General features: G+C 35.1%; 1 protein-coding gene and 1 long non-coding RNA gene across 2 annotated transcripts; both read right to left on the bottom strand.

The window, feature by feature from the left end:
• Nucleotides 1–343: 343 nt before the first annotated feature.
• Nucleotides 344–5,382, bottom strand: LOC121730514 (probable leucine--tRNA ligase, mitochondrial). Its single transcript, XM_042119588.1, has 6 exons — nucleotides 4,982–5,382; nucleotides 4,439–4,885; nucleotides 1,467–2,808; nucleotides 1,111–1,355; nucleotides 789–1,019; nucleotides 344–629 (listed from the first exon to the last, which is right to left on the bottom strand). Exons 1-6 carry the CDS (start codon nucleotides 5,069–5,071, stop codon nucleotides 387–389), a joined length of 2,598 nt encoding a protein of 865 aa, XP_041975522.1. The 5' UTR covers nucleotides 5,072–5,382; the 3' UTR covers nucleotides 344–386.
• Nucleotides 5,383–11,777: 6,395 nt separating this feature from the next.
• Nucleotides 11,778–14,393, bottom strand: LOC121730521. The gene is made up of 4 exons (XR_006036120.1): nucleotides 14,233–14,393; nucleotides 13,897–14,061; nucleotides 12,313–12,508; nucleotides 11,778–11,932 (listed from the first exon to the last, which is right to left on the bottom strand). It is a non-coding gene; the product is annotated as an uncharacterized LOC121730521 (long non-coding RNA).
• Between the last annotated feature and the right edge of the window lie 127 nt (nucleotides 14,394–14,520).

Raw genomic sequence — 14,520 nt, 5'->3', positions numbered from 1 at the left:
ATCCTTTATTTTCATAAATATATATTTTATAACATTAAAATGTTTTATGTTTCCTTAAAGCGTCTGCCATTAGTGCTTTTACCTTATATCATTGCATAAGAAGAAAATTCTTCGACATCACAAATTGTAAAATCGAAGAAACGTTTTATTGAGCTGTAATCTCTAGCATTTTTATTCGAAGACAATACTTAACAGGCTGGTTTATTTTATATATAGCTGCTAGTTGCTACATATTCATAGAGAAATATATTTTGATTAAATCAGTTATGGAATATTATGATGTACTGATTCTGTATAGTTGTTAAAGCAAATTATTTTATAAATAAAAATGTGTAAATTTGAAACATTACCATACATCTTCTTTATTTACATTCCACTTCTACTAACTATGCTTTAGCTTGTTCTAACTGTTCGTCTTTTTTGGCTTTAGTTGCTGTACTTCTGTTGGTGTAAATATGCAGTATCGCTCTACAATCGGGGTATAGCTCATATTTAGTCCTCAGGATACCATGTCTCAACGTCTTTTGCACTGATTCCTCTTGTAGCATGGCTTGTAAGGCCTTCTCTTCTGTTAAATGCGGAAGCTTCGAGGCTTCAATTTTGAGCTCACACCTGTCTGCTCCATCAACCTTTGAAAAGTAAATATTTAATGGTAATAATTGTTACAATAAAATAATAAGTATGTATATGAAAAAATATATATTTTCTGCAATAGATTATAGAACATTACAACTACTAATGATTTTTTTATTAATATTGCTAAATTAGATATTGTTTTACATGCTTACTTTACACTGGAATGATAGTGGATAATTAGAGTCGACAGTCGGCCATCTTTGTTCTAGCACTCCAGTGTTCCAGTCTATAAAAGAATCTCCCAATTTGTGGGGAGCAGAAGTAAAACCCGCCCAGAGCTCTGAGCAGAAATGGGGCGTCACAGGCGACAACATTATTATAAGAGCCGCTAGCGCCATCTCATATTCCTTACTTTTAGCTATCACGTCTGCTGGTATTTTGTTCTAAAATCAAAATGACATCTCAATTTAAGTTACATAATATTATGAATGTAGAACTTTTTTTTATTTGGGAAAAACTAAAACTTCAACCTACCCTCAATGCACTGGTCAAACTTTGTAACCGAGATATGCCCACACTAAGTTGATGAGTATACTTGAAGTGGTAGGTAGCTGTAGCAGTAAAGTAGTTTTTAGAATTCCCTAAACTTAATTCAAACTCCTTAAATTTCTCCTCTGATAAATTGCTACTTTCATACAACTTAACATTATTTCTGTGCTCTAGGAATTCTCTAACTGTTAACCATAGCCTGTGTTGCCAATTTATAACTCCAGGTAGTGCTGAAACAAAATAAAAATTATTTCATTAAATATATAAATTTGTATATTATCCAAATACTCTTTTGAAAGAAATATTATAAACTTTAATTTAATCCAAGAGATTTTACATACTTGCGTCTGACCATTTTCTACTCGTTGCAGGAGGTACATCAGCTAGAATAAGTAGTCTAGTAGTATCACATCCATATGTTTCGATAAGTCTTTGTGGATTTTCCCCATTATGTTTGGATTTGCTCATTTTCTCCCACTGAGCTATCACAACTTCTCCGGTACCCTTTTGCTTGTATACCTTACCATGTTTCTCCACTTGGTCTGGTGGAAGGTATTTTCCCGAGGACTTTGTTTTGTACGACTGGCCCATAACCATGCCCTGAACGATTAGCTTCTTAAACGGCTCCTTTGTAGGAGATAAGCCGATCGAATTTAAAAAGTAGCTCATAAAACGAGCATAATACAAATGAAGAACTGCATGTTCTTTGCCACCTATATAACATGTCACAGGGACATATCCAACAAGTTTATTGTAATCAAAGGGTAGTTTTTCGTTAAACGGATCTAAAAATCTATAGAAATACCATGAGGAGTCAACGAATGTGTCCATTGTATCTGTTTCTCTTTTAGCATCTCCCAAACACTTCGGACACTTGCAATTCGTCCATGTCTCAAAATTGGACAGGGTCAGACTTTTGGAATCAGAGAGACTTTGATTTGGAAGTTCAACTGGAAGGTCATCAACAGGGACAGGGACTGTTCCACAGTTCGGACAATGAATAATTGGGATTGGAGTGCCCCAGCACCTCTGTCTTGATATCAACCAATCTTTCAGTTTAGAGCTCACAGGGTAACCTCCACAATCCTTGTTGATTGCCGTTTCAATTGCTCTTTTATTTTCACTTTCAATATTAATATTGGTTATTTCCTTCATTGGTATGTTTAGGCATTCAGATATCTTTACGTCCTTCGTATCAACAGATGGACAGGCTATGTATGTCTCTCTGCCTTCTGGGTAGATTATTTTATCAGAAATGTAAACTGGTATTTCTACACCAGTAATAGGATTATAACACTTGAGACTATCTTCTTTGGAAATTTCATCTAACATGACATTGTCGGGTCTAATGACTAAGAACTCCCCGTGAATAAATTTATAGGCATCAGCTGACCACACATTGATAACTTTAGATGTTTTTCCATATTTTAGGTGCATATCCACAACTACTCCATCACACTCCCCAATCCAATGTCTTTGTAAATTTATTATATCTCTCCAATTTTCTAACTCACTATTATCGAGGCCATCATACAAACATTTTGCGTATCTGGTTGTTTTGATATACCACTGGGTGAGGGTCTTCTTCTCCACCTTAGCACCTGACCTCCAGGAGCAACCATTATCATCAACTTGTTCATCGGCGAGGACAGTTTTATCAACAGGATCCCAGTTGACCTTAGCCTGGAATGTGACATTTTATTATTTTTATTATTATCTAGTGCAAATGATATAATCATAACTGTTAAAAACAAGCATTATGTAGATATTAAACAAATTGGTACACAATAATATATAAAATTACTAGATGTCCCGCGCGGCTTCGCCCGCGTAAATTAGAAATTTTACAGAATCCGTAGGTACATTTTCCCATAAAAAATATTTCCCCCGTTTTTCCCACATTTTCCTGAGTTTCTTCTATCGTATTAGTCTTAAGAGTAATAATATAATATAACCTTCTCGATAAATGATGAGTCTTACTCGATAAATGATCTATCTAACACTGAGATAAGTTTTTAAATCGGACCTGTAGTTTCTGAGATTGACGCGTTCAAGCAAACATACTCTTCAGGTTTATAATATTAGGTAGATATAGATTTTTTTTAATTATCGCTTGACAAACTCGAGTCTCGATCTAAAAGACTATGAAATGGTATAATATGGTAGTGATGATGATGATGATGATGATGATGATGAAGAATGTAATTTGCATAGTAGCATATGCTTTCTGTTCTTAAAACAACGCCGAAACTCCCAAACTTGTATCTATAAAGAATCAGGAATTCTCTCAGCACCTTCCGAACCACGGTATACCAGGTATATCTCGGTGCAAAATCTTACTTGTTGGTAGCATATGCTTAGAATACTTCTCACGAAACCGAAGTCACCATATGTTTCCCTATAAGTTTTGAGGAGTTCCCTCGATTACTTATGGATCCTTCATCAGATCACCACTTTTCTGAATATAATACCAAATTGGGATGATACCCTATATACCAAAAGAAAAATTTTGAAAATCGGTTAACAAACGGCGGAGTAATCGTTGAATATAAGAAAACGAACATAACACCTCCCCCATTTTGAAAGTCGGTTAAAATTGTAGCCTATGTGTTATTTATTTAATATTTTAATCAGCACATGAATTGAATAACAAATTTTTTTCAAATTAATCGTAGCACCATCTGTCAGGACAAACTAAAATTGAAATAGAATAATATTGAATGCGATGATAGCGCCGTCCGCCGGATCTAATGTAAAACATTCCAAAATCAACAACTCCTTATAAATAAGAAATTAATTGAAAAAACATTTTCCAGTAGACCAAACTGTAAATCTAAACCATTCTCGAATCTCCACGAACACACACAAAAAATTTCATCAAAATTGGTCCAGTCGTTTAGGAGGAGTTCAGTCACATACACACGCACACAAGAAATATATATATTAAGATAAAGAAACCAAAATGAACAGCAGTAAAATATAATAATCGGCCAAGTGCGAGTTGGACTTGCGCACAAAGGGTTCCATAACGTTATAGCAAAAAAATAGGCCAAAAAAATCATATTTGTTGTATGGGAGCCTCCTTTAAATATTAATTTTATATTGTTTTTAGTATTTGTTGTTATAGCGGCAACATATATACACAATCTGTGAAAATTTAAAAACTCCAGCTATAGCGGTTCTTGAGATACAGCCTGGAGACAGACAGATGGACAGACAGACATCGAAGTCTTATGAATAGGGTCCCTAGTCCCTAGTCCCTAGGGTAGGTAGTTTTCATCCTTTGGGTACACAACCCTAAAAATTATCTTACCCTGCTCTGATATGCTAAGCCTTTCTCAAATAGTTTTAGAAATATGTACTGTGTCCATTTGTAATATTTCGGATCACATGTGCTAAACTCTCTGTCCCAGTCAAAGTCGAAACCAAGCTGCAACAGTTGCTCCTTCATTGTACTGATATTTGATACTGTCCAGGAGTGAGGTAGGATGTTACGTTCTATGGCAGCATTCTCTGCTGGCAATCCAAATGCATCCCAACCAATTGGATGTATGACTTCATTTCCATTCAGTTTGTTAAATCTAGCTATTGTATCTGATATAGAATATACTCTCACATGTCCCATATGTAAGTTTCCAGAGGGGTATGGAAACATGGGCAAAACATAGACTGGTTTTCCCGCGCGTTTAGTTTTCCATGTCACATCTTTAGCCCAATGCTTTTCTATTTTGTGTTTTATATCTGTATTAATATTTTCGTGCTAAAAACAAAGAGGATCATTATTATTTATGATTTATCGTTTTTAAACAATTGTAATTTTAAAGAAATATTGTTGATAAATTAAAAACTCGCTTACCCATAAGCCTAAACTACTTTTGTGTCTTATGCACCTATAAAACACTGTCGCTTTTAAAGGATCAAAAGCACTTTTGCAAAGAGACGTCATATTTCAAAGAACTGATATTCACTCAAATTATAGTCGAGCGCGAGCTTTTCATACCTTTCTGGTATTTTATATTTTGCTGTATAGCACTATTATTAATGATTTTAAAAGTATAACCAACGAATACCATACTCACAAGGAGAGTATAACTTTGTACAAATCACAGAACAATAAAAACAGGTACACCGTACAAATTAACCTATGTCCTATACGCTTTTGTGTCCAAAAATTTATTATTCGTCATTAATCATTATGAACAAGAACTAGAGGCATGGATTAATTATCTTTACTTTAACAGTATACATTACTTATTTTTTATTGTGCTAATATGTATTTTTGTTTGTAAAATTTAAATATTTGTTTAAATTTTCTGTTGAATGTTGTGGTTTCGGTCAAGAGTCAAGTGTCAACTGTCAAGAACAGCTGTCAAGTGTAATTTTTTAAACCATCTTCTTCTAGACAATTAAAGGAACTTGAAAATTTACCATAAAAGATAGGGTGAATATAATATGACTAGTAATTGGACAGTAATAGTCATTATGTTACAGCCATAGACATAATATATACTGTCGGTTACAGCATTGTAAATTTTATTTTAAAAGATTAATTTTTTCACCTCACTTTTTTTTGGTAAAAAAAGTGGGCCCCGTGCGAGTTTCTTACGCCGGTTCTTCTCGCCGGGATAGTTCCCGAACCGGTGGTAGGCACCGTAGCTAATATTAACATTCTGAAAGTATTTTCTTAAAATCTACTCAGAAATAAAACATTTTTTATTTTATTGAAAATGGACAGAACACAAAAACACTATAAAAAAAACTACCTGTCTTTCTTTAAAATCAGGCGTTCTATTATTTTAAAAACAGGCAGCAACCTTTATGCCGCGGCCGCATATGCGTCTATCGTCCGAAGCTTCGTGCTATGAGACGATACTATTGAACGATACACGCAGATCGTCCAATAGTATCGTTTTTAGCGCGGAGCACTGCGCATATATGCGGCTGTGGCATAAATATTGTAGTGCCGAATAATTTACACTCACAATAACTGTACACAACAACCTGAAAATGCCGAGTCACGATGAAATAAAAATGGCTCAGATTATATCTTTTAATAAATTCACTTTGTATAGATACAGTATGAAACAGGCATAGACTAATTATTCATCGATGACTTTGGCAGTGTACAGAACACCTAACACTTGTGGACAAGCTTAACTTTTTAAATGAGAAAAAAAAAAAAACTCCCACCCGCTGCGGGCACGGGTGACGCGCGATAAAGCGGGGAATTGACTACCGGGCCGCCCGCTACGGCCGCCCGTCACGGGCAGGTCTGTCGCATGTCTGCTCGTGAATTCCTAGGTACGGGCACAGACATGCCCGTTGGCCCGTGCCCGCAGCCTGCCCGCGAGATCGCATTTTTCCCGCGCGGGCACGGGCAAGTCTGTACATGTATGGTCGCGACGGGCGGCCCGCCGTCATTCGCGCCTTGGAGAACGACTGGACTACTGGAGTGCACTTAAAATATTATTCTAAAAAATACAAACACTAAACTTAGGAATTAAGAAACAAAAACAATTTTGACATTCGTTTATTTCCATTTACCTGTCTACCGTATCCTTGTTTGTAGAAAGTTAAAAGCAAGGATTACATGAATACCGATCTACCTAATGCCGCTAATACAGCGAACTTATTGAAAAATCCAAAGAAATCAATGCCGATGCTGATCTATCATTTGTTACAAAGAAGATTGAGTCCATGAGTCCACGACCGAGCTGCAGCCCTCTATCTATTCGACTGACTTGCCTGTTCTGTGTGTGTTCAATAGGGGCAAGCGGCAGACTTGTGCCAGACCGGGCGGCTCGCGGGCAGCCCGGTACCTAGTGAATTCCCCGCTTTAACGGGGATAGTTTTTTGCGGGCACGGGTGACGCGCGACGCCGGAGAGGTTATCCAATGTCTGTCAAGTGTCAACTCAACTATAAATTGTACTTGTACTGTCCAATCACTAGTCATTTACAGTCTGTCAAGAAAGTGAAGAAATTAAAAAGTGGCAACATCGTAGTGTCATCCCTTTCAAATCAATCGAAGAAAAAAGGGATGACACTACGATGTTGCCACTTTTTAATTTCTTCACTTTCTTGACAGCCTGTACCTTATGTAATTCAAAACTTGTACACGGAGTACGGACTTGTCCGACTTCTGACATATCAAATGTCACTTGAGTCTTGACATTGTCTACAGTTTACACTCTATGGTAGCCTTTCGTCATTTTCATCAGGGTGACCATATGTGGCAGGTTCCTGCCATTTTGGCAGGATTGGCGTCTTATTTTGGCCTATGGCATGATCGGTTAACGTTTTGAAAATTTGGCAGGTTTTGGCAGGATTGGGGTATGAAAAATAAATTTTATTATTGCATCTCAAATTTCCGACAATGGCAACCCTGGATACTTTACGGGGTATTTCCCTACACAGTTCGACAAGGCTTTAAATGAATATGTCAATGAGGGATTTTCATTTATATTTTTTAATTTTAATTTTAACAATCTTAACTAGATGGCGTAAGGATAGATACTTCTAGATTTTCTATTGGTTCCTCACCGATCTAAAATTATCTGCAGGTTGGCATCCTGACTACATATGGGTTGTGTTTCCAAAAAATATCAGTGTACTGTCAAGTGTGACATAAATCAAAATATCTTAAACCCATAGACTTATTATAGGTTTATGCTTAAACCTAAGCGATCATTGGCCTAAGCGATTTGAGCAGTACACTGGTAATAGTTTAGGAACACTCTGACATACTAAAAACTTGTCAAACTGAAACTTGACAACTGAAAGAGTTTTGACGGGCATGTCACTTTCAAACTTCTTCTACTTTTTATTGTTGGTGTGGTTTTTATTATATTTTCCCAAATTGTGTTATTTGCATAAATATATAGTAAGTCTATGGTTATTTGGGTTTTTGATATTCATTATTGGTAAAATATTAGCCATTAAATATCCGTTATCTTGCACAAGTGCAGATAAGATGTTGTCAAAACCAAAATGTATTATTCCTGTGACATTTAGTGTGAATATCGGTAAATAGGGCTATTTCTTCCATGAATTTTAGCTAAAACATCGTTATAATAACTTTATTATCCTATTCATTGGAATATTATTGCGTCTTTTTCAAATTGAAATGTATCAAGTTTTACATTCTTTTGCCCAGTTTTGTAGCAATTATTGATGGTATTTCCTGGTATTACCGATAGTTGTCTACCCATACGCCATCTAGTTACTAAAATGGAAACTGTTTGACAATCAAATTAAAAAAAATAGGAAAATCCCTCATTATTATGAATAATGAGGAAAATCCCTCAATTATGTCAATGGGCGCTGCTGGCAGCAGCGCCCATTGGCTTATTTGACAGTTCTCCTTTACCAGCAGCCTAAAGGAGAACTGTCAAAAATGACGTTTTTACGTATGATAACTAAGCGTTAGTTCCTTTTCTCGCCACGTTTATTAACAGCCTTGTCGAACTGTACTTCTCTTGTGTGGTAACTGGTATCGTGGGTGATAGTTATTATTGGTGGTGGCTTTATACTAACAACTCTCTGGTGGTGGCATTATACTAACAACTGGTATGGTAGTGTGGTGATGAAGCGAAAATATGTTGGTTATATCCTTTGTTATGACCGAGTAGGTCGGACCTATAGTCCGTCAAGAAAGTGAATAAATTAAAAAGTGGCAACATCGTTTTTTTTTTTTTACGAAATAAGGGAGCAAACGAGCAAACGGGTCACCTGATGGAAAGCAACTTCCGTCGCCCATGGACACTCGCAGCATCAGAAGAGCTGCAGGTGCGTTGCCGGCCTTTTAAGGGGTAACAGGGGAGGGTAGGGAAGGGAATTACAGGGGAGGGTGAGGAAGGAAATAGGGGAGGGTAGGGAAAAGAAAAGGGTAGGGGATTGGGCCTCCGGTAAATTCACTCACTCGGCGAAACACAGCGCAAGCGCTGTTTCACGCCGGTTTTCTGTGAGGACGTGGTATTTCTCCGGTCGAGCCGGCCCATTCGTGCCGAAGCATGGCTCTCCCACGTCAAAAATCGTAGTGTCATCCCTTTTTTCTGAGATTGATTTGAAAAGGATGACACTACGATGTTGCCACTTTTTAATTTCTTCACTTTTTTGACAGACTACCTATAACTTGATACGCTTTTTACTCATATACACCGATACAAGTCTCTCTCCTAGTCTATAATACGATATAATCTAATAAAAAATTGCAATATAAAATGTGTATTTTTACTTTTTATACTTTAAAACAACAGTAAATAAGTTGGCAGAATTTGGGCATTTTTTACTACAGGCTTTGGCAGGATTTGGCAGTTTTTTGACCAAAGTATGGCAGGATCTGTAATTTAAATATGGTCACCCTTATTTTCATTCGTCAGTTTTTTTTTTTTTTTTTTTTTTTCTGGTTGGCGGGCTTTTTAAAAAGAGAAGCGTATTTTTTCAACTTTTGCGAAATTAATTATTTAAAATAGTTTTTATAAAGAATTTTAATAGGAAAACAGCGCAAAACGGTGGAATAATAGACGTTGAAATGGAGGATCCTGGGGGGACAGCCCCTGGGAAACCCGGTAGAAAAAGGCCGCGAGGGCCTGATACTGACGAAGACAGGGATGTTCTTGAGGAGTCATTTTACATCCCCTATAGCAAACCCGGCTACAGACGCTTGTTCCCGGAGAAGTCCCACTCTCAGGAGTACATAGTATATACCGAATCTACCCAGGCCGATAGCAATATCGGCAACAAAAATCCACTTACACTAACATCCATCTTCAAAGAAGAAATCAAAGGAATGACTGGAATAAAACGAGTAGCAGCTAATAAAATAGCAATATCATTCTCCCAGGCAAGTTATGCTAATAATTACTTACTGAATGAAGCCTTCCATTGCAAGAATAATTTAAAAGCATTTATCCCAGCTAAGAGCATTGAAAAAATCGGTGTATTACGGTATGTACCAACTAAGATAAGCAATGAAGACCTCTTCAAAAAGTTAACTTCATCATCCGAAATTATTGGAGTGAGAAGGTTTACCAAAAAAGTAAATGGTAAAGTAAAACCGTTTCAAACGGTTTCTGTTACATTTCTCTCGAATATATTACCTCAATCTGTGTCATTAGATATTTTTAATTATAAAGTATATGAATATAACCCTCCTTTGCTGCAATGCTACAAATGCTTTAAATTTAATCACCATGCTAAAATATGTAAATGTGTCCAAAAATGTTCGATTTGTTCTAAGGAACATCATTATTCTCAATGCCCTGATGATCAGGCACTGCATTGTGCCAACTGTGGTGGACCACATCTTGCTATATCTAGAAATTGTCCGGTTAAGCAAAAGAAAATAGTGGAAAAACAAAATAAAATGGCATACGCAAATGTGACTAAAAACACTGACCACACTTACAGTTTGGCACATTACAGCACTGATTTCCCGGCATTACCATCTAAAAAACGTGAGATAACTAATGAGGAATTAATGCAAGGTATATTAAAAAGCGATAATATTTTAAAGTCTTTAGTAGCAACATTGGTAAATTTAAGTAACAGTAATAAAAAAATGACAACATCTGTAATAAAGGAAGAATTATTAAATAACCTTAAACATGGATAGTAATTTTTTAAAAATATGTCAATTTAACGTTGAAAATCTTAATAGTAAAAAACCTCTTCTTATTACTTTTTTAGAGCAAAATGACATTGATATATGTTTGTTAAATGAAACACATTTAAAACAAAATCATAATTTTAAAATAGCAAGTTACAATTTTATTTATCAACATGGCCTTAATGGCCGTGGTGGAGTTGGCATACTCATTAGGAATAATTTCAAATACATTACTGTCAATCTGCCTTTTTATGAAGATTTACAATCTGCAGCTATAGTTCTTAAAACTGATATTGGTAATTTGTCTATCTTATGTAGTTACAGTCCACCAAGAAGAGGACGGTTTAAGTCTAGACAACTTAAACAAATTATTAATAATTTACCAAAACCGATAATACTATCCGGAGATTTAAATGCTCATCATGTTGCTTTTGGATGTCTCCAAACCAAGCCTCGAGGTACAGACATTTACGATTTATTAGATGAGTGTGACCTATGTATCCTTAACTCGGGAGCTCCAACAACAGTAGGTAGTTTACGTAATAGCCAATCTTCAATTGACATTACTTGTGTTAGCCCACAAATCGCTCCTCTATGCCATTGGAGTGTTAGTGATGATCCAATGGGCAGCTATCATTATCCCACTTTTACAGTTATTGAACTCCGTCCACAAGATTTTGAAGTGGGTCAACCAACAGAAAGATTTCTGTATGACAAGGCTGATTGGAAACTCTTTGCGTCTGAAACAGAAAAGGCATTCAGGTCATTCACTATTGATCACAATGAACCTTTAACTACTTATAATAAATTTTGTGTAATATTAAATACAGTAAAAGAATTATGTATTCCAAAACTAAATATAACTTCCCCAACCATTAGAAAAAAACCAGTTCCTTGGTGGGATAATGAATGCTTAGAAGCAGTTAAAAAAAGCAAAGCTACACTAAATTTTTATAGAAAACATCCATCTGTAGAAAATTTCATAGAATATAAAAAATTTGATGCCATTAAAAAAAAGTTATTAAGGGAAAAGAAAAAGAATGGTTGGAGAAGCCTTTGTGAATCATTCAATAGACAAACACCTGTTACCGTCATCTGGAATTATATCCGCAGATTTAAAAGAGCTTCTTCTGTTAGTAGACCAAAAAACAGTGAATGGATTCCATCTTTTCTTGATAAGTATGCACCCGATGATCCACCTGAAAAATATATAGACATTAATTTATTAAATTCATATTTTTCCCAGGAAGGCAATTCTAGTAGCATATTTTTGAGTAATATTTTTACGTGGCAAGAATTTCAATTTGCTTTGAAATCTAGAAAAGACACTACTCCAGGCTTAGACGATATCCCTTACAAAATATTAGGTTACATGCATAAAGATGTCCAAAAATTTTTATTAGATATTTATAATTTATTATGGACAAACAATCAAATACCAAACTCATGGAAAACACAATGTATTATACCAATCCTCAAACCAGAAAAGCCGGAAAATGAATGTAACTCATATAGACCTATATCTTTGTCATCTTGTGTTGGTAAAAAGACTGGTATGTTGAATCGAATAATATCTTACCGAAGGAGCAGTATGGCTTTCGTAAAGGTAAAAGTTGTGTAGAAAGCTATGTTGCATTATTAAGGGATATTAAAGATTCATTTCATTCATTTTCTTCCACTGTTTGTGCCTTTCTTGATGTCCAGGGGGCGTTCGATAATGTTGATCCAACTATCCTTGTTGAAGTCTTGATAGATATAGGTGTCCCCGGAAAAGTCTGTGAATGGATTTTTAAATTTCTATTTAAAAGAACAATGTATGTCAAATTTAATAACATATTACATGGACCTAGACATATATATAAAGGCACAATGCAAGGTGCCACTATTTCGCCACTGTTGTATAGCATATACACAAGTCAGCTGTGTAAATATATCATAAGTTGTAATGTTAAATTTCTACAGTATGCGGATGATATTGTTGTATATAGTAGTCATAAGGATGTAAATATTGCTGTAAATATATTGAATAAGGCATTAGAACAAGTATATAATTACTATACTAGAAAATTAAAGTTATGGATAAGTTTGGAAAAAAGTACAGCCATGATTTTCTCTAAATCAGATACAAGAAGTTTATTTAACATTAAACTTCACAACAACAGTCTCAAATGGGTTTCGGAAAAAAAGTTTTTGGGGATATATCTTGATAATAAGTTAAAATTTGAAAATCATATACAACAAATAATTAAAAAAGCTTGTGGAGGTCTTAACATAATTAGATCTTTAGCAGGAGTACACTGGGGATCTGACCCTAAAACTTTATCCATGTTATATAAGAGTTTAGTACGTAGTCACTTTGATTACAGCACCTTAGCATATTACAACTGTAGTTATAACTTATTAAGAAAATTGGATGTTATTCAAAATAAAGCTCTTAGAGTCATAACCGGTGCAATGTGCTCTACTCCTATACATATTATGGAGGCCGAGGCATGCATACCTCCACTAACTATCATTAGGTTAAAAATAGCTGAACGATTTTGCCTAAAGGTGTTTGCTTCTAAAAATGATCATCTTTTAAAAAGAATTCTTCCTATAGTTCCATCAAATAGCATGAATGTGGGTCCATATACCAATGTTTCTAACATTATTTCTAGAAAATTGCCAGAACTTTTAAGAATTATGATAAATATTTACTTAAATTTTGGAAATTATATATTTAGAGAAAATCATTGGCCTATGTATAATATTGAATATAATGCCTACATGCATGATGTAACAATATGTGAGCAACAAATAAGTAATCAAAATGATCTTCTCGATACTATAGATAATGAGTACAGAATTTATACTGATGGGTCAAAAACCTTAAATATTGTTACATCAGCCTACTATGATCCTCAGAAAAAAATTAAAAAATGTTTAAAATTAGCGTATCAATGTAGTATATTTACTGCTGAATGTTATGCTATATATAGAGCATTGTTGTATATATCTTTAATTAATGAAAACAATTTTTTGATTTTAACTGATTCACTAAGTGTTATAACTGCACTTAAGAATAGAGTTTTAAAATTTAATACAAACTATTTGATACTAAAAATTAAGCAAATTCTGTACCATATGTATATTGATAGTAAAAATGTTAAATTCATTTGGGTACCTTCTCACTCTGGAATAACTGGCAACGAAGAAGCTGATGCAGCAGCAAGAGGAGATCCAGACGAAGACCACAGTCAACTACAGCACATACCGTATACGGATATACATGCTCCTATGAAAGACTGCCTGGGAGAGTTGTTCAAGGCATACTTTACCCAAACGTCGTCTGAAAAAGGAAAATGGTATTATGACATACAAAAGGTCCCGCCCGCCAAACCGTGGTACCATAAATTGAAAGAAATGTCTAGATCATTCATAGTTACTATGAACAGGATGAGATTTGGGCATTGCCAAATTAAATCTCATTTATATAAATTGAAGATGGTAAATAGCTCACTTTGTGACTGCGGCGTTGAAGAGGAGACTCTTGATCATCTGGTTCTTCGATGTGGAAAGCATAATATCGCACGCCTAATGTTGTGTAGTGAAATCAGTGAAATAACGGACAAAGATGACAGTGACAGTGACAGCCATCTAAGCATAGACAACTTGTCTTTGAAAGACTTACTTCAGAAAAGTACTTTATATGGACCGCTTTACAGCTTTTTTAAAAATATTGAGAAAAAACTTTAATAATTTGCGTTAGCATTCTAATTTCTATATAGTTTGTGACTTGTATTTAATT

The sequence above is a fragment of the Aricia agestis genome, chromosome 9, assembly GCF_905147365.1.
Source record: "Aricia agestis chromosome 9, ilAriAges1.1, whole genome shotgun sequence".
Taxonomy (NCBI): domain Eukaryota; kingdom Metazoa; phylum Arthropoda; class Insecta; order Lepidoptera; family Lycaenidae; genus Aricia; species Aricia agestis.
The sequence above is the reverse complement of the archived record's forward strand: the minus strand, read 5'-3'. Positions and strand labels throughout refer to the sequence as shown.

What these genes read in the sequence shown, in the direction of transcription:
- LOC121730514 (XM_042119588.1), bottom strand. Translation starts at nt 5,071, where the DNA reads ATGACGTCTCTTTGCAAAAGTGCTTTTGATCCTTTAAAAGCGACAGTG. An exon ending in AAAGTAGTTTAGGCTTATGG is followed by an intron (nt 4,886 to 4,981) that starts GTAAGCGAGTTT and finishes CTTTGTTTTTAG; the next exon opens with CACGAAAATATTAATACAGA. An exon ending in CACTATCATTCCAGTGTAAA is followed by an intron (nt 630 to 788) that starts GTAAGCATGTAA and finishes TACTTTTCAAAG; the next exon opens with GTTGATGGAGCAGACAGGTG.